At 41.7% G+C, this 27,773-nt stretch overlaps 1 protein-coding gene and 1 long non-coding RNA gene across 3 annotated transcripts; one reads left to right on the top strand and one right to left on the bottom strand.

Moving 5' to 3' along the window:
* Window positions 1-5: 5 nt before the first annotated feature.
* LOC146621892 (uncharacterized) lies at window positions 6-27,673 on the bottom strand. Of its 2 annotated transcripts, XR_014906634.1 has the most exons (4): window positions 26,721-27,673; window positions 26,557-26,625; window positions 22,385-22,470; window positions 6-131 (listed from the first exon to the last, which is right to left on the bottom strand). It is a non-coding gene; the product is annotated as an uncharacterized LOC146621892 (long non-coding RNA). The 2 variants fall into 2 exon arrangements; XR_014906633.1 differs by lacking the exons at window positions 6-131; window positions 22,385-22,470 and adding an exon at window positions 25,211-25,751.
* On the top strand, window positions 13,895-20,497 carry LOC146621893 (GTPase IMAP family member 8-like). Its single transcript, XM_085367676.1, has 5 exons — window positions 13,895-13,976; window positions 15,541-15,588; window positions 15,929-16,555; window positions 17,689-18,852; window positions 18,939-20,497. Exons 1-5 carry the CDS (start codon window positions 13,895-13,897, stop codon window positions 20,495-20,497), a joined length of 3,480 nt encoding a protein of 1,159 aa, XP_085223802.1.
* Window positions 27,674-27,773: the final 100 nt, after the last annotated feature.

The following is a 27,773-nucleotide window of genomic DNA, read 5'->3' as shown; positions in this document are numbered from 1 at the left end:
TTAGACTCTGATGACCCATTGTGGCAGAACAGAATCCTGGTGGTGATTTAGGACAGGACCAACCCAGAGTCTAGGCGCCGGTGGTGATGAAGATGAAGACTGAGGCTTGGATGGAGGTCTGACTGAGGAGTCTGTGATGTGGAGATGGGGAGAAGGTGAGTGGCAAAAATGAGAGTTTGAAAATGAGGATGACGGAGAGCACAGATTTAAACTATGCAACATGGAGGCTGATTGGCCCAAAGAAGGCAGGAAAGAAAATGATTGGACTAGAGTAATGATTGACAGCATGGAAAAGTGATAGCAGTGTAAAGAACAGAAAAGCAGCCAAACACTCAGGAAGGCAGGCAGATGACCGATTACAGACATTCACTACTGAACTTGTGCATAAGCTTCATAAAACACAGAGAGCAAAATAATAGCGGCTCTACTTATAAATGAACTTTTCCAAGTCCTTGTGTTTGTGGTCTGGTTCTTTTCCTTAGTATCTTGAGCCATTAGCTCTTAGTTGCAGGTTCTGTCTGTATTGTATTTTTTGAGTTATTTGATTAGACCCTGTGTTAGGTCTAAACTTATAGACCTCGCTGACTCAGAGACTTATTCCCATGATCAAAGCAAGACAGAACAGCGATCGATCGGTTTTAACGTGCACAAGGGAAGCCTGGTCGGATTTTCAGAGCAGCACTCTGCCCTCGACCTCAAATGGCTCTGACCTTGGCTCCCTCTGCAGCCTTTTTGTTAAATACAGTTATAGTTTACACAAGCACCACCCATCGAAAAAACCCATGTGGTGTGTCAGGCACCGTGTGTGTGCGAGCGTGTGTGCGTGGGTGTGTATGCACGTGTGAGTGTCTCTGTGTGCGTGACTTCCTGGTTACAACAGTATTAACTACATTCTTAACATGACTACAGCAAGAAAACTGTAGTTTTTCACCCAATCTACTTATTCATAAACGTGACAATTTGCAGTGTTTTGAAAGGAGCATTGCAAAAAAAATTGGCATTTAAAGGAAGATACAAACAATCAATTGCTACAGCAAGATAACTACATACTCGCCTCTGTCAGTGCGCCCCAGGGTGGCTGTGGCTACAATGTAGCTGCCATCACCAGTGTGTGAATGTGTGTGTGAATGGGTGAATGACTGAATGTAGTGTGAAGCGCTTTGGGGTCCTTAGGGACTAGTAAAGCGCTATAGAAATACAAGCCATTTACCATTCTTGGTCATAAAAAAAGTGTCATCTCACCCCACCCCTACATACAGTTTAACCCCTCTAACGGTCCACCGTACACAAACACAGGTGAGGCCATAAACGGCAGGACGTTTACTAAACAAGGAAAAAGAAACCTCACATAGGATGTGCCTGCAATTAAACACTCTAACCTCCCCCACCACTCAACAGGCCGGGGAGGTGGATAGGAACAAAAGAAGGTCTTTGATCATACAGTTTGAAACAAGATCCACAGTTGTAAGCGCAAAAATGACAACATGTAACAATTCCCCCTAACACCCTGTTGTTTCTATTTAATCCCTGGTAATTCGGTTTGTTGTCCTAACACTTCGCAGTGTTCCTCTGTGTAAGCGTTCTGTTTTTTTTAACTTGCTGTTTTAATTTATTTGTTTCCCGTGCCTTAGTGTTCTGTGATAGTTTGATTCAGCTGTGTCTTGTTTTCCAGCCGTAATGACTTCCCTGATTCTGATTGGAGTTTGTTACTCTCTGCCTGTGACCTTTAGTTAGTTTTTGCTGCATTGTTTGGGTCCTTATTCTTACCCGGGGGACGGGACAAGGAGCCCAGACCTCCCTCTCCCTGCCCACCTCCTTCAGGCTATCTGGCTCCTTACAGTTTAAATGAATGATGATTCTAGCAAAGCACACGAGGCTTTAAAATGAACAATACTTTGTAATAAAAACAATACAAACTATACAAATAAGTATAGGGTCTACCTTACAATATAAAGCACTTTGAGGTGACTGTTGTTGTGATTTCGCGCTGTATAAATAAAATTGAATTGAACAGAATTAACAAAGCTCTGAAGAGGATAATTAGATGCAGTATATATAAAAGGGGAGATAATCATCTGTGATCCACTTACAGACCAATTTTTCTGCTTTCCCATAATAAAGAAAATCATTATCATTTAAAGCTTCTTCTTCAAAGATCTTTCAGCAAACTTCCTGTTTATGACTTTTCTTGCTGTAGTCATGTGCAGGGGCAAGCTAACACCACCCACACAGAACATCAAACCCACTCAATGAAAAGTTGTTATTTTTTGTTCATTTAGGGAGTGTAAGTTCTGATTGGGCAGGCAGCTTACAGCCCACCTACAAAGTGTCCCACTCTCTCACCCACCAACATGAGAGACACAAACAGACAAAGGAAGAAGCAGTGCTGTCTGTCCGAGCGTGCAGAGGTGTTCAGCTGCGAACTCAAAGCAAAGCAAACAGGTAACACACACAAACACCTGCTGCTGCAAAGGAATCACTCGAACTATAACCTGCTTAAACTTGTACAGATCAGTCAGTATGCTGTTCATGTCTGACCTACACCAACCTCGCACTGGGATGACACTCTGACACTTTTTTGTCTAATTTACATTTAACATTATCTGATTGAAGTTTAGTCTTCATTAACTTTAATACATGCAAGAGAGCCAAAGACAAACTGTTAAAATTGGCAAACCAATAATTAGGAGCAGATATGCTACGTTTTTTAAACCAGTGCAAAACTTTTGTTTGGCTTTCAAAAGCTAATGTCATGATTTACTAAAAAGTAAAGTATCAGTTTTGTGACTGAAAGGTGTGGGCACGGCTGTTCTTACAGCTCTCCTCACTGCACTCTGACACCCGCCTGCATGATCGGTGCACTCTGCTACTTACAGGCTTAGCTTTACACCCCTGAAGGCTACTGTGTATTAAAGCTTAAGCTGTTTTTGATCAGTTTTGTGTACTTTTATGGAATAACTGACTTAAATGAGTGGCACCATCTAAGTAGGGTAAAATAATCCACTTCAGCAACAAAGAGATTCTTAAATTTACATGTAAACTGGAAGTTGAAACATTTAGTAAAGACTTTCTGTTGGTACTGGTAACCTGTGATGCCACACATCAAGGTCTGGGTTTGAATTTTCTCTTTATGTGAGGAGTTTACTGAGATGGAAGTGATGTCCTTTGTGCTTTTAACCAAACTGAACACCAAGAGAATTTTTTTCAATCAGTCAAAAAGACACCGTTCATCTCTCTTTGAGAAGTCAGGTAAAAACATACTTCTGGTAAGCTTTAGATCTCTAAAGATCTCTGCCAAAATTCTGTATTCACAAAACACAGATTTTGTCTTTTAAATGTTGACCTGTACTTTATTCATCCAGAATGTTTTACAAACAGATGTCAGTGTAACTTTACTCTTACTGTATTGTTGTTGTACTTTCTCTCTTCTTCCTATCTCATTAAATTTGAGGGATTCCAGTTGTGTCGTTTGTCAGCTCTTCTTCCAAAGTTTTAGGTCTGTTTAGTTTATTTCCACTGATTCAACCAAAGTGTCGAATAACTGTACTAACTGGCTTTTCACAAATAAAAGCAAAACAAGAAAAAAGTTTAAGGGTGCCATAAAGTTTTTATGACTTTTTAAATTATGTTTGCACAAAAAGGAGTTCTGTGTCATTCGATGTTTCCCCCTGCTTGTCTTGTTAATTCATGTTTCCCCAGTCTGTCATGTCTCTCTCTCACCCTCGCTCCCTCTCATCTGCTTCTTGTCCACTTGACATGTTTCTCAGTTTCCTGTTTTATTGTGAAAGTCTTGTGTTTGCATGTTCGGTGTGCTTCCCCAGTGGCGTCATGCTAATTCGTGTCAGCTGTGTTCCCCGTGTGTTCTCACTTCCCTCGTTATCCTTTTGTGCATTTATGCCAGCATCTCTCTCATACCTTACTGTCTGCCAGCCTGCATGCATGTCTAGTTGTTTTTTTGTTGTATTCTCAGTTTAGTTAATGTTGGTTTTCCTTGTGTTCGCTGTTTTTTGAGTTTACTTTTTACTTGCTTGTCGAGTCTGGATTTGTGTCCCATCCTTCCTGCCGCTCACAGTTTATGATATTCTGATGTCAGAGATGAGTTTTCCAACAGTGTCCATCACAAATGTTATATGGTAATAATAAATGTTATTTTGAACAAAAGATTTGTGAACAACTCAAAGAAATGTGTAATTTCTGAACAAAAATCAAAATGATCACACTAATGCTATCTAAATAATTTCTGTATTGCCATCTGAGCAAACCATCTTAATCTGCAGAGATCCGAGGACAAAGTACAGAGAAAGTATTGAGTATTCGCTGTTTGTCCAAAACTATAATGCATGCCCTCTGTCTTTGGAAATATGTGTTTCTAAAAGCAGGTTTAGAAGAAAGAAAGACTAAAATCTTTTTCTTTCTTTCCTCCAGTTCAATCAGTCTGTGGGATTTTCAGCAGAGTGACATTATGGCAGCAGCAGCAGCACCGGGTGAGTCCAGCCAGACTTCACTGGTCTAGATAACACACTGTTTAAACACACTGTAGCCTGGTGAGATCAGATTCCGTGTTATACACTGTGAACTGACAGAAATGTGAAAACTGTTTGAAACTTTTTGGTTTTTGATCATTTCAAGACAATGCAATGGTTCCAGTGTTGGAAATAAAAATATGAAAATAAAATAATTCTCTGTCTCAATAATTCTTATTGCTCACTTTTAAAATCATAAATAACACCGCACCCAGCTATCTTACGGATCTCCTCAGCTTTTATATCCCTGGGAGAGCGCTTAGATCAGCAGGCCAAATGCTCCTGATGCGACCTAGATCTCGGCTCAAGACCAGAGGTGACCGAGCATTCGCCGCTGTCGCACCCTGCTTCTGGAATAACCTCCCTCTAGCTATTCGGGCGTCTGATTTAATTCAGTCTTTTAAATCTCGATTAAAAACTTATTTTTTTAGCCTTGCTTTCCCCGCCTCCTAGAGCCCACATTTTTAGTGTACTGGAACTTATCTTTATCACTTTGTTAATGTTTATAATGTTTTAACCTTCAGCCTTTCGGGTTGTGCCTACTATGCCTGGTGTATTATTGGTTAGTTATGTCACCCGCCTGTTAGTATATTTTATTAGTATTTTGTATTTTGTACTTTATATTTGTATTTATTATTGCTCCTAACTCATTCTGTGAAGCACTTTGGCATACCTGTGGTTTCTTAAATGTGCTATATAAATAAAATTGTATTGTTAAAGGAAGAACAATTGTTTTTGTTTTGTTTTTTCATTTTGTATTCAATAATTACTTTCTTAACAAAGGAGCAAATGTTCATGCCATAAATCAGCCCTGAATGAAAATTTTTCTCATTACAAGTTTTTATTTGGTTAAAGTGAAACATCACATTTAGTAAAAATTGTCACTGCAAGAACAGTCAAAAAATCCTTGGAAGACACACAACAGAAAAATGAAAACAATAAACAAAATGTTGAATGCTGTATCTGTGCCTATTAAATGCATGTCCTTTATCTCCTCTACCTGCACTTAGTGCCATCTTGTGCTTTACAGAACGTGACATCACTGCTAATAGACTTATGTTAGTTTAATAAAACCAAAAACGCTGTGGAAAACAAGGACAAAAATTAAAAATCAGGCTAAGAGGTCCATTTTGGGCTGCATTACAAAGAAAAACAACTGAAAACCACTTTTACATGGAGTACGGTTTCACTCAGCTGCTATATATCCAAATGTGGTGAGAGGAATAAAGTAGATTCTCACGTGTACATTTTTTAACTCTAGTTATCTCAGAACTGCAGCAGAAGGTATTTTCTGTGGGATATAAGATGTAATGCACTTTAATCACATCTAAATTATTTGATTTTACAATCCACTATGGTGGTACATAGAGGCAAAATACTCAGAATTTGTCATCATCCAGAAACTAATGAACTCGGTCCTTATGAAACATGGTCAAAAACTTAAAATGTCATATATGAGTAGGTACTTATTACCTTTTAATCCAGTGACAGATCTTTAAGTTTTTGCTTAGTACATTCAGTCAATTGTGTCGATTATTCTTATTTACTATTACAGATTTAAGATGCAGCACCTTGATGTCTCGATACATTACTGGATAAATATAAAATCAAGCAATTAAACGCTTGAAATTTAAAACACATTTAAATTTATATAATCTAAATGATTTATATATAAACATATAAATCCTTTCATTTGAGTTAAACGTGTCACTTGCTGACAGATTTTAAAAAGACTTTAAAATTAAAAATGTCAACAAAAATTTGTGTAACTTATTGTTTCCTATTGTTTTAAGTATCGTTAGAGTAGCATAACTCCTGTAGAAATTGCTAAGTTAAATCTTTACAGCACAAACTTAACCAAACTCCAATGCTTTTTCAACATAAACTTTGGTAAATGGCCTGTGTTTGTATTGCACTTTACTTGGTTCCTAAGGACCCCAAAGCGCTTTACACATCCAGTCATCCACACATTCACACACTGAATGGCAGCTACGTTGTAGCCACAGCCACCCTGGGGCGCACTGACAGAGGCGAGGCTGCCGGACACTGGCGCCACCGGGCCCTCTGACCACCACCAGTAGGCAACGGGTGAAGTGTCTTGCCCAAGGACACAACGACCGAGACTGTCGGAGCCGGGGCTCGAACTGGCAACCTTCCGATTACAAGACGAACTGCTAACCCTTGAGCCACTATCACCCCGTCTTTGAAAACTACTTGTTTCAAATTTTTCAGAAGGAATCCGGGGGAATGTTGTGTCATTTAAAAAGATTTAATTTGCTGGGCAGTTGAAATTACAAGTGTGACATAGCACTATGGACCGTGAATATGATACAGCATACTGCCTCGCACCAAGGTTGGCCCTGAAATGGCTGCACAGGTTTTATACAGTAACAACAACAAATGATTATGGCTATCTTCTTCAAACACCCATCCTGATGGCTTCTGCAAAATCCTCCCCCCGTTCAGCTCCTCGACCTCCTATATGCTCCTTTCCTGGAATTGGAAAGACAAAACAAAAACGCACCCTACGTAGCCTTGGCTAGCTGCTGATTCTAAGGCTCCACTCAGGACATCTTTTTGGGACTCCCTGTCCAGAGAATATCCTGCTACTTATTATCAATTGTGATTTGTGTAAGCATGTTGCATATCTTTTTGCACTTCTACGTCATCCTGCAATATATCAACTCAGACAATCAATGAATGAAGCTCTGAACCTTCAAAAGACGGAATGCCAACTCATATAAGCGCAATTGTAGTGTGTATAAAAGATAATTAAAAAAGCTTTGCTTAATCATTTAATAAAAATATAATTTTCAACCCTAACAGAGTATTCTGTTCATGCTCAGCGTAGCAGAAGTGAATGGAAATGATGGCAAGTGTTAGGCTGCTTAAAGTTGCAGAGTGGGGTCAGCAGATGCTGAGGCACATGCAGAGGCTGCCAACTTTCTGCAGAGTCGAGAGAGAGAAGGGAAGACATGGCAAATGGCCATGGGTCAGTTTTAAACCTGGGTTGGCCGCTCTCATGCCTCTAGCCCCTCCTCATCTCAGATCTAAACAGGCGCCAGCAGTGAAAGCTCTTAATGCTTCAGCGTACCAAGACATTTTGGAGAACTTCATGCTCCCAATTCAGTTGGAACAGTTCGTGGACGTCACCTTCCTGTTCCAACATGATTGCACACCAGTTCATAAAGTAAGGTCCTTAAAGACATGTATGAGCCAGTGTGGTGTGGAAGAACTTGACTGGCCTTCACAGAGTCCAGACCTCAAACTGACAGAACACCTCTGGGATGAATTAGAGTGGAGACTCTGAGCCAGGCAGGAGGAAATAACAAACAGGAGAAAAATATACAACACATACAATCAAGAGGAAATACACTACCAGTCAAAGGTTTTGGACACACATTCTTCAAATAACCACCCTTTGCTTTGATTCCTGCTTTGCACACTCTTGGCGTTCTCTCCATGAGCTTCATGAGGTCATCACCTGAAATGGTTTTCCAACAGTCTTGAAGGAGTTCCCAGAGATGCTGAGCACTTGTTGGCCCTTTGGTTTTCACTCTGCGGGACATCTTATCCCATACCTTCTCCAAGATGGTGCCGTGTATGGATGCCCTGGTGCTTCAGTGCGTTACTTCTGTCTTGTTTTTGTGCATAACTTCTGTGTCTGGGCACTCCTCTGGATATTCTTACACCAGAGAAGAGCTTCTTAACCACAGGACTACAACACCTGTGGATTTACTTCCAATATTTGTCGCATCTGCGGCAGATTTACTGCAGACTCTGATCAGGAAAGTGAGACGTCGAAAGAGAGGTAAGCGAGCCGGCGCACTCGGGCGTCTGAGGAGATGCGGACTGCGAACTGCTCTTCCTGGCATCTTCCTTTCCAACGTACGCTCACTCAGGAATAAGATAGATGAGCTGGCCCTGATGAGAAGCATGAACAGAGACGTTGCCTCCTCCTGTGTGTTATGTTTTACGGAGACGTGGCTCAGTGAGGACATCCCGGACAGCGCGCTCAAGCTGGAGGGCTTCCATCTGCTGCGCGCGGACCGGCAGGCCGCTCTCTCTGGTAAGACCAAAGGTGGAGGTGTCTGCTTCTACATTAATAGTGGCTGGTGCACAGATGTAACAGTGATTTCTCAGCACTGCTCTTCCTCTCTGGAATATCTTTTTATTCACTGCAAACCGTTTTATTCTCCGCGGGAGTTTGCTTCATTCATCCTGGCCGCTGTTTACATCCCGCCAGATGCGGATGTGCAGGCAGCTCAGTGCGCACTCGCGGAGCAGATACTGCACATGGAGCGGACATTCCCGGACTCTCTCATCATTGCTCTTGGGGACTTTAACAAAGCCAATCTGAGCCATGAGCTTCCCAAATACAAGCAGTATATTAAATGCCCGACCAGAGAGGAGAGGACCTGCTACAGCACGATCAGCGGGGCCTATCGTGCGGTGCCCCGCGCTTCACTCGGACTTTCTGACCACGTCATGATCCACCTGATCCCCGCGTACAGACAGAGGCTGAAGCTCTCCAAACCTGTCGTGAGGACCAAAAAACTGTGGAGCAACGAGGCTGTGGAGGAGCTTCGCACGTGTTTGGAGTCTACGGACTGGGACACAATGAAGGCTGCTTCTAACAGCTTGGACAAGTTTACGGACACTGTCACCTCCTATATCCACTTCTGTGAGGACAGCATTGTGCCATCACGCACCAGGGTGAGTTATAACAATGACAAACCCTGGTTTACTCCTAAACTCAAAAAGCTGTGGCTGGAAAAGAGAAAGGCGTTCAGAAGCGGAGACAGGGACTGCTACAGAGAGGCCAAGTACAAGTTCACTAAAGAAGTGGACATTGCCAAACATCAGCACTCTGAGAAGATGCAGCAGCAGATCTCAGAGAATGACTCGGCCTCTGTGTGGAAAGGTTTTAGGAATATTACAAACTACAAGCCTAAAACCCCCCACTCCACTGACGACTTGCTCTTAGCCAACACCCTTAACAACTTCTACTGTCGTTTTGACGAGCCATCAGGCAGCCTTCACACCTCCAACGGCCCCAACAATAGAGACACTTTGGACACTCATCCCCCCACCTCTCCCCCCTCCATAGAGCCATCACCACCTTCAAACTGTTCACCTACAACACCCCCCTCCTCACCCCACACAAAAGAGGATTTCACACCACCTCCTCCCACCACAACTCTTCATATTCATGAAGCAGATGTGAGGAAGCAGTTTAGGAGTCTGAATGCTCGGAAAGCTCCCGGCCCAGACGGCGTGTCTCCTGCCACCCTCAGACACTGTGCAAACGAGCTGGCCCCAGTGTTTTCTGGCATTTTCAACTCCTCACTGCAGGCATGTCATGTGCCTGCCTGCTTCAAGTCCTCTATCATAATCCCTGTCCCCAAGAAACCTAGGATCACTGGACTAAATGACTACAGACCCGTGGCTCTGACATCTGTGGTCATGAAGTCATTTGAGCGCCTAGTTCTCTCCCATCTCAAGACCCTCACGGCCCCCCTCCTGGACCCCCTGCAGTTTGCATACAGAGCCAACAGGTCTGTAGATGACGCCATCAACATGGCCCTACACTTCATCCTGCAGCATCTGGACTCCCCAGGAACCTACGCCAGGATCCTGTTTGTGGACTTCAGCTCTGCCTTCAACACCATCCTTCCAGACCATCTCCGAGGCAAGCTTTCCCAGATGAATGTGCCTGATCCCATCTGCCGGTGGATCACTGACTTCCTGACGGACAGGAAGCAGCACGTGAGGCTGGGAAAGAATGTCTCGGACTCCCGGACCATCAGCACCGGCTCCCCTCAAGGCTGTGTTCTTTCTCCTCTGCTCTTCTCCCTGTACACCAACTGCTGCACCTCCACCCACCAGTCTGTCAAGCTAATCAAGTTTGCAGATGACACCACCGTTATTGGACTCATCTCGGACGGGGACGAGTCTGCCTACAGGAGGGAGGTTGAATGTCTGGTGTCTTGGTGCAGCCACAACAACCTGGTGCTGAATGCCCAGAAGACAGTGGAGATTATTGTGGACTTCAGGAAGCACACAGCCCCACTCCCCCCCATCATCCTGACTGACACCCCCATCACCTCTGTGGACTCATTCCGCTTCCTGGGTACCACCATCACCCAGGACCTGAAGTGGGAGCCCACCATCACCTCCGTCATCAAGAAAGCCCAGCAGAGGATGTACTTCCTGAGGCAGCTGAAGAAATTCAACCTGCCAACACGGACGATGATGCAATTCTACACTGCAATCATCGAGTCCATCCTCACCTCCTCCATCACCGTGTGGTACGCTGGAGCCACTATCAGGGACAAACAGAGACTGCAGCGTGTCGTGCGCTCTGCTGAGAAGGTGATTGGCTGCAGACTCCCATCTTTGCAGGACCTGTACACCTCCAGGACATTGCGGCGTGCAGCTCAGTCACAGCTGACCCTTCTCACCCTGGACACAGTCTGTTTGACCTGCTCCCCTCAGGCAGGAGGCTCCGGTCCATTCGCACCAGAACCTCTCGCCATAAGAACAGTTTCTTCCCCTCTGCTGTTGGACACATGAACAATAACCATATGACTGTACCCGCCACTAACACATGACCCTACGCTGTGTTCACTGCATCATTCCATGTTTGGCACTGATCACCACCTGCACTCATGTATATATCATGTATATATCATGTATATATCATGTATATATCTATCTACTTAGCACTTTTAATTCTTATTCTTATTTTTATTTTCATGTCTATTTAAGCGTAATTTATGACAGTATGTTTGCACTGAAGCACCGCAGCAATTTCCTAATGTTGTAAACCTGCTCAACATTTGGCAATAAAACCCTTTCTGATTCTGATTCTGATTCTTCTGATTCTGATACCATCTTGATTGGGTTTAGGTCAGGTGACTGTGGAAGCCAGCACTCCATTACTTACTCACATGACTAAAATGCGTCATCGTTTTCGAAAAGGCTCAGTTTTCTGCACTGCTGCAAAAACGGCATTTTCAAATGCATCCACTTTGGAGAGCGCTTTCAAAACGCTGCATTTTCCTAGAGCCAAAACACCATCTCGATGTGGACGGGATGCCACAATGGAGAGAAAATGATGCGTTTTCAAACAAAAACGTATTAGTGTGGACATGGCCTGAGTACCGAACACCCAGGCAGGGGTTAGGGAGAGCATGATCTCCACTGAATAGCGGTAGGAGCTGATTCTGTTGGAGGTTTCTTCTTGTTGAAAGGAAGTTTTTCTTTCCCACTTTGGCCAAAGTGCTTGCTCATAGGGGGTCATAAGATCGTTGGCTTTTTCTCTGTCTGTATTATTGTAGGCTCTACTTTAAAATATAAAGCGGCCAGAGGTGACTCTTGTTGTGATTTGGCGCTGTTTAAATAAAACTGAATTGAATTATGTGGGAATCTTTAGCTCTGCTGAGAACACGTACAGGCAGCTTCAGGTTGTTTTCTGAAAATCAGCAGGACAAGATCTCTACCTCTTCCCTTTACGCTGTCCAACCCCGGTGGTGTCATTGTCAAGTATGCCAATGACATTGGCTGGGTGGGTTATTGTACGGGTTAAAATAGCTCCTCCCTGAAACTAAGAATACACACTCAGGATGTGAGCCGACTATTCCAGAAACAGAAGCCCAGGAAAGCCCCCGGACCAGATGGCGTCTCACCCTCCTGCCTCAAAACCTGTGCTGAACAGCTGGCTCCCATCTTTACTCGCATCTTCAACAGATCCCTGGAGCTGTGTGAAGTTCCCTCCTGCTTCAAACGCTCCACCATCATCCCTGTTCCCAAGAAACCCACCATCACAGGACTGAATGACTACAGACCTGTCGCCTTGACGTCTGTGGTCATGAAATCCTTCGAACGACTGGTGTTAGCCCATCTGAAAGACATTACAGGCCACCAGCTGGACCCTCTGCAGTTTGCCTACCGGGCAAACAGGTCGGTGGATGATGCAGTGAACATGGGGCTGCATTACATCCTGCAACACCTTGACCGCCCGGGAACTTATGCCAGGGTCCTGTTTGTGGACTTTAGTTCGGCTTTTAACACCATTGTGCCTGAACTTCTTTCCTCCAAACTCTCCCAGCTCAGCGTGTCACCAGCTACCTGTCAGTGGATCACCAGCTTCCTGACAGACAGAAAGCAACAAGTGAGGCTGGGGGAGATCACCTCTGAAACTTGTTCCCTCAGTATTGGTGCCCCTCAAGGATGTGTCCTCTCACCACTACTGTTCTCCCTCTACACTAACGACTGCACCTCCAAGAACTCGGCTGTCAAACTCCTAAAGTTTGCAGATGACACCACTGTCATTGGCCTCATTCAAGATGGTGATGAGTCTGCATACCGGCAGGAAGTTGAGCGGCTGGTACTCTGGTGCAGTCAGCACAATCTGGAGCTGAACACTCTTAAGACTGTAGAGATGACAGTGGACTTCAGGAGACATCCCTCAACTCTGCTCCCCCTCACCATATCAGACAGCCCTGTGTCGACTGTGAAGATCTTCAAGTTCCTGGGTACAACCATCTCCCAGGACCTGAAGTGGGAGACCAACATCAACTCCATCCTCAAAAAGACCCAGCAGAGGATGTACTTCCTGAGACAACTGGGGAAGTACAGTCTTCCACAGGAGCTGCTGATCCAGTTCTACACTGCAGTCATTGAGTCTGTCCTGTGCTCCTCCATCACAGTCTGGTATGGAGCAGCCACTAAACAGGACAGGAGCAGACTGTAGTGGACTGTACGGGCAGCAGAAAGGATCATCAGCGCCCCCCTGCCCTCCATCCAGGATCTGTACCTCTCAAGAACCAGGAAACGAGCAGGGAAAATCATCGCAGACCCCTCACACCCTGGACACAGACTCTTTGATCTGCTGCCCTCTGGCAGACGGTACAGAAGCCTGCAGACCAGGACCACCCGACACAGGAACAGTTTCTTTCCCCTCGCCATCTCCCTTCTTAACAGTTGACCTGCCACACTGCCAGACTGCAACTGCAGCTTATGTACATTTTGTAGTATTCATTCCACCTCATTCATTTCTGTATTTTATGTATATAAGTTTAGATTCGTTATTTATAGTTGGTTTACACAGCTTTGTGTATGTATGTGTAATGTGTATATATAGACACTTGTGTGTGTGTGTGTGTGTGTGTGTGTGTGATTTACATTGCTGTGCTTGAGAGCCACCATCTACCGGAACCAAATTCCCTGTATGTGTCTGCACATATACTTGGCCAATAAACACGATTCTGATTCTGATTCTGATTCTGATTCTGAACCATGGCATGAGTCAAGGAGCCTGGATCCCTTCCAGTTAGTCCAGGCAGGCTTTAACCACAGCCCTTGGGATGCCGTCAGGACCGGCAGCTCTCCTGGGGGTTAAACGCACTCAGTCTCCTCCTGGCCTCATATTGCTGGAAGGCAGGTGGGGTACGGGGGTGTGGGGGAGGAGTGGCCTCAATTCAATTCAATTCAATTCTTTATTTATTTATTATTAGCTCCTCTGCCAGTTTGAGGCTGCTGTTGGAGGTTTTTGTCAGTGAGGAGGCCCTCTATCCTCCTCCTGTAGGCCTCCTTGGCCTGTTTGATGCCCCTCCCCACGTTGGCTCTGGCAGTGCTGTACAGAGAACTGTCCCTCAGCCTGAAGGCTGAGTTACGAGTTCTGATCAGAGCCTGGACTTCACACATCATCAGTTGGGAAAAACCCAGATGGTTTATGCCACTGTCATGTTGTCTACACAGCACTTAATATAGAAAAGGACAGACTGAGTGAATGTCTCCAGGTCCTGCTGTTCAAAAATGGACCAGTCTGTCAGATTGAAACCTGTATCTGAAGGAAGGCATCATCTGGCCATTTTTTAATGACCCAGATGATTATTAAAACATGGCCATGTGGAGTAAAGGTTGAAGAGGAAGGGGGAGAGGACAGTTCCTTGTGGTGTCCCTGTGTTGCTGATTACCTTGTCAGACACACAATGTGGAAGATGCACATATTGTGGTCTTCCTGTCAGGTAATCAACAACCCAGAACACCAGAGAAGCATCCACCTGCATCACTGTCAGTTTATCACCCAGGAGGGTCGGCCTGATGGTATTGAAAGTACTGGAAAAGTAAAAAAACATGACCCTCAGAGACTTGCCTGAGTAGAATATCAGGGATATTTGCATGGAGCCAAGATTCAGTTACAGTCAGTAGACAACACTCCCAGACAAAGGAGTTGTAGTAAATCTCTGATTGTAGATCCTTCATTTTGTTTCAAGGGATCTTATGTTGGTAAGGAAGATTGATGGCGGCAGGGGTTTATGTTGTTGTTTTTGAAACTCTGTATTCCCGCTTTTGTTTCCTCTCCTTGCACTGTCTGCATCGCTTGCTGTTCACAACAATAACCCCCGGAGAGACCAGTAGTCTTAAATCTCAGGTGGGATAATGTCGGTTCAATCAGAAGTAAAATTCGGGCTGAGGCCAATGTCTATTAGTTCGTGACGACTGAAAGTGATCAGTGCTTTGCAGTAAGACACAATGAAAGGGCATCAAAAACACAAAAAGGTGCACACGTCAGTACACATGCATGAAAGTAAGTGTCACATATGATTTGTGTTTATATATCAGATTCTCTAAATCCAGTATTAGGTAGTTTTTCCAGTGGTGGGATTTATGAATAATTTTGTAGTGTAAAAGCATTTTAAAAATTTCAGTGTTTTTTTTTTTAACTGACTGAATAGTTTTCTGTTGACCTGCATGTTTCAACATAACCTATACTTAAGCTAAATGGTCAAATCTAATGGCAGTTCTTTTAAGTTTGAATAACTGATTTTAATTACAGGTATTCCTGAAACTGAATTTTCAATGCAAAACTTCAGAATTAAATGTTGGAAGCTGAAACGTTATTGTGGACTAAATAAAGAGGATGCTTTTTTTTCCCCCTTTCTCTTTCTAATTGGTGGAGAGTTCTCAATAAATTTGGAATACTGAATTTGTTTCTATATTTTTGCAGATGAGGATTTCAATCAACCAGAACACAGCAGCTCTGACTTTGAGGAGTGTAAGTTAAACTAACAGCATTTCATATATGATGAATAAAATTTAAAAAAAAAATTAATTTAATGCATCAAATGTTGTGTCAAGAGGTTTAGGATTTAAAAAAAATGGATGAAGCTTCTACTAATCCTGGATTTCCTGCTCATTCATCAGCCTGTTAGTTACAGGTCACAATCTTTATTAGATGAAATGGAAATAAGGGATTAAACGAAAGTGTACATTTTATTTTTTTTGTTTACTTTTTTTTTGACTAAAGCTACTACAAAAAACGAATAATAACTGATAATTTTCTATTGAAAATGAACTTAGTTTTTCAATAATTGAACTAATTATACTTTTTTCAGTGTCTGAGCTGAGGGTCGTTCTGCTGGGGAACAGCTGGTCTAACAGGAGCTCAGTGGGCAACTTCATACTGGGAGTGACTGTGTTCAGCTCTGAGGATAAAGCAGACCTCTGTCTGAGAGTCAAAAGGGAGCTGAAGGGGAAAGAAATCGATCTCATCAACACTCCAGATCTGCTGTCGGCTAAAATCTCCCCAGAAGATCTGAGGAAACAAGTTGAGAACTGTGTGAGACTCTCTGCTCCTGGACCTCATGTGTTTCTGCTGGTCCTCCAGCCTGCAGACTTCACTGAGGATCACAGACAGAGGCTACAAATGGTCCTTGAACTCTTCGGTGATCCATCATTTGATCGTTCACTGGCTCTGATAATGCCCAAAGACAAGAGTTCAAGTTCCACTGAAAAGTATCAGCAGCATCCACAGTTAGGAGAGATTATCAAGAAATGTAGAGAAAAATTGTTGTGGCAGAAGAACCTGGAACAAGAGCAGCTGTTAGCAGCCATAGATACAGTGGTGAAGAAGAGCATGGGAGAACATGTGAGCTGTAATGTTTTCAATAACAAAACATCTGTTTTGTCCAGTAATTACCCAAAAGAAAAAGTCTCTCCCAGCTTGGATCCTGTTAGGGGCGGTAAGTGCAGGAACAACATTTTTTTTTTTTGCATATAATGTGATGATCAGTTTTATGTTTAGTGTTTTCATCAGAGAATTACAAAACCTACAATCCTTCAATAAAAACAGATGTAGCACTTAAATATCCCTTAGCTCAGATTGAGAAGTTAGGATACAAAGTAAGATGGTTTAGACATGTAAAGAAGGGGGTAGTGGATATGCTGGACAAAAGATGATGAAGATGGAGCTGGCAGCAGAGGTGAAAAAGGAAGAGCACGGCAAAGATTATTGGATTCAGAGGATTTGTGTAACAGAAGAGGAGTGATAGAGTAATAGATGTTGTTGTGGTGACCCCTAATACGAACAGCCAAAAAACAAGGACAAACAAACAAAAGGACGTATCAGTGAAAAATCCAATTTATTATGAAAAACTATAATCATTAAGAATAAAATAAAATGTGAGATCAGTGAAGATGTTTTTATTTTAAGTGCAGTTATTTGCAGCTGAAAACTCGAAACCCCTATGATTCCAAAAACTGATCCCAGACTTGCAACCCTAACCTAATGACTCATAGTCATCCTTATGCTTACAACTGATATTCAAAAAAAAAAAAAAAAAAAAAAATAGTGCAAATAAAACTGCAGGGGGTGGGCCCACAGAGGTTCAGTCACATATGGTGCATTCTGGCTGAGCACAGCAAGGGCCCATGAGTAAAGGTCCATCCACCAGGTGCTGATTGATGAGCTGCTTCACAGGGGCTGGCTCAGGGAAAGGCCGTGGGTAGCCCTATACATATATCTGACATAGCTGTGTTTGGAGTTCTTCTTCTTAGGAATCATCCATTCACTTCCGCTTATCCTTTTCCAGGGTTGCAGGGGGAGCTGGAGCCTATCCCAGCTGTCTTAGGGCGAGAGGCAGGGTACACCTTGGACAGGTCGCCAGTGTGTCGCAGGGCTAAAACATATACACAGACAACCAGTTGCACTCGCTCATTCACACCTATCGGCAATTTTAGAGTTTCCAATAACCTATCCCCACTAACTGCATGTTTCTTTGGACTCTGGGAGGAAGCCGGAGTACCCGGAGAGAAGTGAAAATATCTGCTTTTAAAATTTTTAAAAGTTAATACTGTAAAACCTTTTGTATTGCAGCACATAAACTCAGGATAATGCTGTTTGGAAAAAGTGATGACAAGAAATCAGCCCTGGAAAAAATCATCGTTGGGAAGAAAAGATCCATTGTGTCTAAAGTCCTTGGAGGAAAGCAATGTCGCGCTGCCTCTGGAGAGTGGAACGGGAAACCGTTGACAGTAGTAAAGACTCCCAACATCTTCAGTCTGCCTGTTGAAACATTGTTTGAAGTGATGAAGAGCTGTGTGAGTCTCTGTCCTCCTGGACCAAACGTTCTGCTGCTGTTAGTCAAACCTTCTGATTTCACTGAGAAGAACAGAAAAACTCTGAATTTGGTCCTGAGCTTGTTTGGTCAAGATGCTTTTAATCACTCCATCGTCATCCGAACGCATAACGAGGAAGGGAATAACTCAGTGGATAAACTCATTGAAGAATCCAAACAAAGGCAGCACTTCGTTAATTTTGACAGGAAAGAGTCCTTCTCAGATTCCTCAGAGTTGATGGAAGAAATGAATGAGATAGTGAGTAAAAACTGGGGAAAATATCTAATGCTAAAAGAAGAGGCTAAACCCAATCTGAAGTCCAGTCTGAACCTGGTTCTGTGTGGGAGGAGAGGAGCAGGGAAGACGTCAGCAGCCAAGGCCATTTTAGGTCAGACTGAGCTTCATTCAGCCTCCAACTCATCAGAGTGTGTTAAACATCAGGGAGAGGTGTGTGGACGTTGGGTTTCCCTGGTGGAGCTGCCTGCCTTGTATGGAAAACCTCAGGAGGCAGTGATGGAGGAATCATTCAAGTGTATCTCCCTCTGTGATCCTGAGGGTGTCCATGCCTTCATCCTGGTCCTACCTGTGGCTCCCCTCACTGATGAAGACAAGGGAGAGTTAGAGACCATCCAGGATGCATTCGGCTCTCGAGTCAATGACTTCACCATGATTCTGTTCACTGTGGACTCAGATCCTACAGATCCAGCTGTTGGTAACTTTCTAAAGGACAATGAAGACACCCAGGAGCTCTGTGAGAGCGCTGGAGGAAGATCAGTTGTTCTCAACACCAAGAACAAACAGCAGATCCCAGAGATGTTTGAGATTGTGGACAAAATTAGTCAGCCTACAGGACAACTGTGCTGTTATACAACTGCAACATTTTTACACGCACAAATGGAGAAAGTCTTAAAACTTGTCACTGGTAAGTAATTTAGATTTTATATTTCCAATGACCCAGAGTTTTAATCCAGTATACAAGTGTTAACTCTGATTGTTTTCATGTTTTAGGCGATGAAGTTGGAGAACAGGACTCAGACTGTCTCAGGATTGTGCTGCTTGGGAAGACCGGCTGTGGAAAGAGCTCTACAGGAAACACCATTTTAGGAAGAGACGAGTTTAAAGCTAAATCAAGTCAAATGTCGGTCACCAAACGTTGTAAGAAAGTAGAGGGTGAGGTGAACGGTCGTCCTGTTTTTGTAGTCGACACTCCTGGTCTGTTTGACACAAGTTTGTCACCAGAAGGACTTGAAGAGGAGCTGGTGAAATGTGTCAGTCTCCTGGCTCCAGGACCACATGTATTCTTAGTGGTGATTCATATCGGCAGATTCACAGCAGAGGAGAAGGAGACACTGAAACTCATCAAGAAATTCTTTGGGAAGAATTCTCAAAAGTTCACCATCGTTCTTTTAACAGGAGGAGATACACTGGAGCATGACAAAGAGTCCATAGAGGACTACATCAAGAACAACTGTGATGATTCCTTTAAGAAGCTGATCTCTGACTGTGGAGATAGATACCATGTGTTCAATAACCGTGACAAACAAAACCATACACAAGTCATTGAGCTGATAGCAAAGATTGACACCATGATGAAGGACAATGGAAGGCGCTGCTTTACCAACAAGATGCTGCAAGAGTCTGAAACTGCGATAAGGAAGGAGATGCAGAAGATTTTAAAGGAGAAGGAAGAAAAGATGCAGAAAGAAAAGGAAGAGATGGAAAGAAAATATAAAAAAGAAATGGAGGCTATGAAGAAAAGAATTGATGAAGAAAGAGAAAAGGAGAGAATACAGAGAGAAAAAGAACTCGAAAAAATGAGAAATAAAATTAGAGAAGAAGAAGAGAAGAGAAAGCAGGAACAGGAAATCAGGGAAAAGGAGAAAAGGGAAAAGGAAGCTGAAGAAGAAAGACGCCGACAAGAATTTGAAAAAGAACTTGAAAAGCTGGACAAACAAATTCAGTCAGAAAAAGAGGCAAAAGAAAATGTGGACAGAAAACTGGAAGAAGCCAGAGAAGAGATGAGAAGAAAACAAGAGGAGTGGGAGAAAGAACAGAAAGAATGGTGGGACAAACAACGACAAGACGAAGACAAAAGACGAGAGGAAGAGAAAGAAAAAATGGAAAAACTACAGGACGATTATAACGAAAAGCTGGAATGTGAAAAAATCAAAAAAGAAGAGGATCAAAGAAGAAGAGAAGAGGAAATAAAAGGATTGGAGGAAATTCATAAGAAAACTCTGGATGATCTAAAGAAGAAACATGAAGAGGAAGCCAGAAAGAAAGCTGAAGAGTTCAACCAAGCCCAGAAGAAACACATGGATGAATTAGCAAAACAGAGGGAAGAACATAAGAAGGAAATGTACGACTTAGTGAGACGTGTGACCAAAAAGACTGAAAATTTGAATAGGATCAAGAAATTGATGCTAACACATGAAAAACAAATGAAGAATCGGACCGAGAAGGACATAGAAGACCTCCAGGAAAAACAAAAAGATCAACTAAATGAGTTGATGAAAAACATTTTGGGAGAAGAGATCAGCAGCTCATCAGCCTGCAGCATTTTATGAAATGAAACGTCAGATGTTCTTCTCTTTCTGTCATTTAGAAGTAGCACAGAAACTGATTAGTGATCATCAGTCTCAGCAATGTCATTATTAAACTACAGGTCATTACACCAACATTAAATATGCTTCGGACTGGTAAAACTAATTCATCTCATGTACAGTAATTAGCTGTTGTTACATGTTACATGCACTTCTGTGTTCCTGAGTTCTAACATAATTTTCCTTTTAGTTGTCTCTTCTTATAAGCCTAATTTTTGTGCATATTTTGAACCTATACTGTAAATGTATAAATGAACAAGTGCCATTTTTAAAATGTTTAATTATCAGTAAAAAATTAGTTGTAATAGAAATTCATTTTTTTCTGTAATGTCCAAATTTTTCTTTATTTCATGAAATGTCTCATGATTCTTTTTATTAATTACATAACTCAGAGTCCTCATTTTTTCAGATATAATTTTTTGTATTATCTTTGTAAATGATGAATAAAGTTTTCTCTACTGTTACTATGATGTAGTCAAACATCTTCATTCACCTCTGTGTTTATGTGCTTCTTGACATTACTGAACACACCATCAAATTAAACCTTTTAAATTACACATCCAATCTTTCATGTACTGACCAGCAGCCTCGCTGTGCATATATATATTTGTATAATGAATTCTGGTGTCGATGATCAGGAATGTGGTTGCCTCTCAGCAGGAATATTCTGAGGACCTGATCAAGGATGCTCAGTTCTATATCTTTTTATTTAGTTCAGTTCAATTTTCATTCTAACACAGCAGTGCTTAGTGGCTCAGTGACAAGTTGGAAAAGTGTTTATCCCTAAACCGCAACACTAAAGATTTAAAACTTAAACAAAAACACAATAATTACATACATAATTTAAAATGAATTACTAACAGCTCTAATTTTCTTTTAGCCAAACCTTCACCCGAGTTAGTGCACTCACATATGACAAGTCTTTAGAGAGAACACCTGATATACTTTGCAGGACACAAATGCAGGAGTCACGCAGACGTGACTGAAAACATACTTATTTAATGTATTTAAGAGAATGCAAAAGGTCAAAAGTACAAGTGATTCACAATAAATAAGTAACCAACAAACCAATTCCAGGGAACAAACCAGAAAACATACAGAGGAGCTTCAACAAGGAGAAAATGGGACTATAAATACACCGAACTGGGCCTTGTGTCAGGATTATTGTTGTGTGACACAGTGTTTTAGTGTTTCATTGCATTTTGATATTCATTGTTTATGTTTTGGTTCATTTAGTCTTCTTTAGCTCCTAGGTTTCCTAGTTATAGTTCTTTGTTCATTTAGATTGATTGTGCGATTTTCCTCTGTGTTAAGTCTTCCTTGTTGCTTAGTGTCTCTTACCTATTTTTTCTCTGTATGGTTCATGTTGTCAAGTTCGGGTCATTTTTGTTCCCCATCAGGTTCCCTGTTTATTTTCAAAGTCTTGTTTCCATGATCTATGCGATTAGTTTACACTTCCTCTGTGGCGTCATTAGGTTCATTCTAGTCAGCTGTTTCCTCGTGTGTGTCCCCTTCCCCTGATCACCTCATGTGTATTTAAGACCTCCGTCTTCTTTTGTTCAGTGTCACATCATCTGTGTACCTTCCCTTATGTCACGTCAGGTTATGTACTTCAGGACTCTGTGCAGGTCAAGTTCGTGTTGCTTGATCATGTATATGGTTCATAGTTCTTGCACAAAGTCCTGTTCATAGTTGTCACAGTCTCCTTGTCATTGTCTTCCTAGTTGTCATAGTTAAGACTCAGTTTTCTCAGTTTAGGTTCCAGTTTAACTTTGCCTCTGTCCTTACTGCTTTGTTTTTGCCACCTAATAAAGGCTCATTTTTTGTTCAAGTTAGTTTTGGTCTACTCGCCTGTTTCTGCACCTGGGTCCTCATTGAACCACACACAGTCTGCCTCCACAGCCCGTGACACCTTGTACTACGAAGCAACATCTTTCCTGAAAAATATAAGGAGATTACACACATACATGAAGAATGAAAGTAACACAGCTCCAGCAGATATATCAGCAGTGTGAGAGGAAAAGCTTTGTACTAGAGATGGACCGATCCGATATTACGTATCGGTATCGGTCCGATACTGACCTAAATTACTGGATCGGATATCGGAGAAAAATAAAAAATGTAATCCGATCCATTAAATATCACGAAAGCACCTCACAAAACTTGCAGCACGCCGTAACTCACCTCAGAACGTTAGCACGTCGGAGCAGTATGCATCACGTGATAGAGCGGCTGTGGCATGCGGGACCTGTCGGTGGTCTGGATAGCATTTGGAGCTTCGCTAGCAACCCGGCATTTCATCTCCGACAAAGTTATCCCCGAGAGAAGTAAAGCAAGTGTGTAAGTCCATCTCTGAATGTTTGTAAAGCATTCCTGCATTAAGCTTAACAAACGATATATGGAGCGACTGCCTCTCCTGCTGCTACTTCAATCATGAAACTGCTTAATGATCAGCTGATCGTCTCTCTTGTTTGTTTTTGGCCCACTTTGCACCAGAAAGAGGAAACCAGCGGCTGAACAACAGCAGCACGTTTAAGCTTGATAAGCTGTTGTTAGAATGTATTTAATATTACTTTCTACACCAGGATCTTTTTCTACGTAGCTGACGGCTGTAACTGTGCAGGGGCGGATCTAGCAAAGTTTAGCCAGGGGGGCCGATAGGGCATGAACAGGGAAAAGGGGGCACAAAGACATACTTTTCTTTCTTATTCTCATTTAAAATGTCTAGCTTTTAATAAATAATTATCTGACACCCAAAGTTTTAATTTGATGTAAAATGAATAGAAGTCAATTACTGTATATAGTAACTATTAAGTCTAATATATATACCCTAGTAAGCTATAGTACTTTTTCCTTTGGGAAGGTACCATCTGTGCAGTCTGCAATTTTGTTGAAGAAAGATGTTGAATCTATTTAATATTTCTTGTAAAATAATTGATTTCTGTGCATTTTTTTTCACACTGCATCAAATTAAGGTTGATTACGTCGATTAAGCATCATGAGGTGGCGCGTGAGGGGTGGTTCCCCATTTTATTTATTTATTTTTGTTGTTGCTGGGAGTTGGAACCCTATTAGTTAGGTTGCTTAATATTTATGCTAAGTACTCTTTAAAATACCAGAATAGGGAGGATGGTGTAGGTTTAAGTTTATTAGATTGATCAGTATTGCTGAACTATGAAATATTTTTTTTTGCATACAGGTATAACAGAATAGCTTTAGTGTAGTTGTTGTTTTAAACTTGAGTATGAACTTATACAAAATGCAGCAAGATATTTAAAAAACAGTTTTGTTGATTAAAAAACACTATATCGGATTCATATCGGTATCGGCAGATATCCAAATTTATGGTATCGGTATCGGACATAAAAAAGTGGCATCGTGCCATCTCTACTTTGTACAGTAGTTTAGTATTAAAAGTACTATATCAAAGTGTGAGCTTTAAATGCTTCAAAGCTTTAAATGGGCAGTGACACTGAAAAACAGCTACAATATTAATAGAGTTTGGCCTGTTCAAAGTCAGGAAGAAGTCAGGAAACAAAAACATCCACTGAGTCAGTCAACAGACCTATTATATCAAAACTTTATCTGTAGCTGTCACACTGCAGAGCAGAATAGGTCTTGGTATTTCCTTTTATTGCACACTATTGCCTAACATGCACATTCAATGTTATATATTTTAGACGTCACATTCTGAGCTTCTCACAAAATCTGAAACTGTTCAAGTGAACAAGTTATTCATTTTTCAACTTAAATTTTCAAGCCAACATGGAGAGGTTTCAAACAGCACATCAAGACATCGCACAGAACAAGACAGCTGAATGAGAGGACGTGGAGAAAGATGATAGAAACTATGGGGGGAAAAAGGAAATTCTGCTTCCACAAACATAAATCAAAGGACATCATCTTCATCACAGGCACCAATTACCAGACATGTCAACTTAATAAAGTTTATTCAAAGCTTTGGGGAGAACAGACACTTCTCAGAGGAAGATCATTTCTGCTTCTTCTACCTGTGACGTCGTTCTTTCAAAACCACAAAACCCTGTTTTGACTTCCTGCCAACAGTGAAGGAGGCTTGATGCTGGTGCGTGCTCGGTAAGGCTGTTGTTTGCTTTCTCTTCTGTTTTTTTTTCTCCATACAGGTGACCCAGGTGTTTTTGGGTTTTTTCTCTCTTCCCCCCCTTCTCACCGTCTCTTCTCCCCTTTGGTTTTCTTTCTCTCCCTCTCTTTCTTTCATTCTCTCTCCCTGTCCTATCCCCCAGTCATGTCTGTCCCATTTGTAGCAACTGAAAATAAAATAAATTCATAATTATAATAAAGGTCAATCAAATGGACCAATATGGCAAGGCCATGATGATCCACTTGGTAAAATAAATCCACTTGGCATCTTTCTTGGCCTTAAGACAACAATTCTGACGGCTAAAGATCCAAACGGGACAAAAAAAAAAAAAAAAGTAAGGCTGCTACCGTCTAAGAACAGATCTGAACTGGTTCTGTTTTTAATCTATTAATCAGGAGGGAAATTATAGAGTTAGGACAAATGCACCAAATGCAAAGTTTTGCTATGGAAACCTGGAAAACATTCTGTTTGTGTACATTACCGTGAATCAATGGTCACGAGACCTGGGTGATAAAAAACAAAATACCAATCAAACCAAATGTAGCACTTACGTGGAGTTACATAAAGTACCGATGGATAATTACCAAAGTAATAAGCAATTTGGGCTAGTGTCAGAAGACTGAGAACGACTCTTAGAGCTCTGGTACACGAATGGCAGAGAAACCAGACAAACACAGTTATGTGGCTTTAAAAGTACTTTAGTGATGTTAAGCCTTGTAAAAGAAATTTGTAAACAACACAGTATTACAACAGGTTTTAACAGAATGTCAAGTATAAAAATTTCCCCCAAAGTAGCAAAAAAAAATAGAATTAAATAAAATTGTGCACAAGTAAAAGAATTAGTCTTTTTTAAGTCCAAATGGTACCGGTGGGGCCCATAGAATTCATCTGACAAGGAGTGTGTGTGTGATTGTCTGTCCTACCGTACTACTTGTACAGTAGAGGACTGTAGTCCATCAATGTGCAAATGAGTGTGCGTGTACATGTATATCGTCTCCTAGGATCTTGGGTTGGCTCGCCATCCAGTGAACACTGGAACACTCTGGGTTCTGGAATCGCTGACCTGGTCTTTGGATTCGTCCCATATAAAAACCTGACCTATAAACAATGGCCAAATATATGTCACGTGCCCTTTAAGGATAACTCTCACAAATTAAACTAAAGTAGTGTCACAGTGCAGTAACTACTATTCAGATCAGCTATCATCAATTCAATCATCATCAGTTCAGTCATGTTGTACAACATTAAAATATCAAGTTTCAAAGGTCAAAGTATCAATATCCAAAATTTCACAGTATCAAGGTTCAATTATTTGTAACCTGCAGTAACATTAAAGATTATCTACAAGGTTTTAAACATTCAGGAATTATAGTCACCATATAATTCACTTTCATTGTAAACATTAATTACATCGATCAAAATAAACTCACTGTACATATATATCTAATCACAAATAAATAAGTATATTACCCCTTTTAAGAAATGGAATAATATGCAAATGCTTATCAGAAATTGAACAAAGTGCAAATAATCAATTTCAATAACACGTAAACACAAGGACTCAGTCCACAAATAGGAGTATTAAAATAGACGTGCTTAATCCCGCTTGTACCATAGGCCTACCAGTACAAGTGGAAATACACTAAAAATTACCTCCAAGTGTTCAATACTGAGTATTGTAAAACAACTGATTGACATCAAAATTTAAACAGGAAGCAGGATAAAGTCTGATTACAATTATCTCTCATAAAGTTATTTTTAGCTGCTTTAACCATTTACAGCTTTTCACATGTTAATGACCTAGTTAACGATCTAACTAGCATAACAACAGCGTTTCAGAGACATCGAACAACTGTACCCACACTCCGCACATCACGTGTCTGATTAGCCACATTTAGCTTACCGCCGTCGAGTGGATGCTCAGCATTTACATGGAGCCACAGCTCAGTAAACCCTCCGGTTTCGCTCTGCCCTTGACAACAACAAGTGCAAATACATAATTTGTGAAAAATATCAGTTTAGATGGTATTTCTTTTAACTCGTTAGAGGTTAATTTCGCCAGCTTACCGATAACAAAAGTTTTAGTCCGTCTGCTCTGTTCGGCTGTAGAAGCAAGAGACTGAAAACTTGGGAGCTGGTACTAAGGAGGGACAAGAGCTGCCTAGAGCTTCACCGATTGGCTGACATGTGAGGAGTGGAGTAAAACAATAGGCTCTCATCAGAGCTCATCAACCCTCTGAGAAACTTAACCCTTGTTTGACCAGAGCATATCATATATAATCTGCATCCCTTCTATGTTTAAATAATTATTTTGATCTCATTTCACTTTCATTAACCGGGACAGTAAGAACAGAACAATGAACATTAAATGTTTTAATTTTTCTTCTCTTTCTGTTTGAGATGATTTTAGGAACTGGGTTACACCCTCCCCTCTTGAATTCATGCAAGTCCCTTTGCATGTCTACTGTGAACTGCATCATCTAAGAACAATAATTCAGCTTTAGAATTTAAAGAGTCAATGAAAGCTGTGGTTAAACCCTGAAATAATGATTTGACCACAGTGACAAGGGGATTTCCCAATTCAGCATAGTCTAGCCTTTTTGGTGGCTGGCGACTTCTTTCTGATCTTCGAACAGGAATTTCTTTGCTTGTTTGTTCATCTCTCTCTTTGTTTACTGTTTCCCTGTCAAATATCAAGTCCTCTCCTTCCTCATCACTCCCTAACATGTCCGAAAGAAGTAGGATTTGTTCATCCCTCATGTCAGGGCGATCCGTAGAAGGTAAGTCTCTTTCCTTTTCAGGTTCGTCATTTCCAGGTAAGTCTCTTTCCTTTTCAGGTTCGTCATTTCCGGGTAAGTCTCTTTCCTTTTCAGGTTCGTCATTTCCGGGTAAGTCTTCCCCATACAAGGCTTCTCCATAACTCGCAATCTGATTGTCATAAGGTTGGTTATGGTCAGCATGACTGGCTGGAACAACATCGGAGATGGTGTCTGCACAAGCTGGAGCATTACCAGCCAACTTGTCTTGATCTGCAGTCACATCATCTTGACCAAGACTTGATTTATGGGTCAGCAGAAGATCTCACTTGACAATGTACGCCGAGTCATTTGGCACTGATCT

This window comes from Diplotaxodon limnothrissa, linkage group LG12, assembly GCF_057381915.1.
Source record: "Diplotaxodon limnothrissa isolate DT_005_m linkage group LG12, D_limnothrissa_male_GT1.1, whole genome shotgun sequence".
Taxonomy (NCBI): domain Eukaryota; kingdom Metazoa; phylum Chordata; class Actinopteri; order Cichliformes; family Cichlidae; genus Diplotaxodon; species Diplotaxodon limnothrissa.
This window is presented reverse-complemented; position numbering and strand designations above follow the sequence as displayed.

Coding starts and splice junctions, on each gene's coding strand:
- LOC146621893 (XM_085367676.1), top strand. CDS start 13,895: ATGCCGTCAGGACCGGCAGCTCTCCTGGGGGTTAAACGCACTCAGTCT. Junction 13,977..15,540: donor ATTGCTGGAAGGCAGGTGGG/GTACGGGGGTGT, acceptor ATATTTTTGCAG/ATGAGGATTTCAATCAACCA. Junction 16,556..17,688: donor CTTGGATCCTGTTAGGGGCG/GTAAGTGCAGGA, acceptor TTTGTATTGCAG/CACATAAACTCAGGATAATG.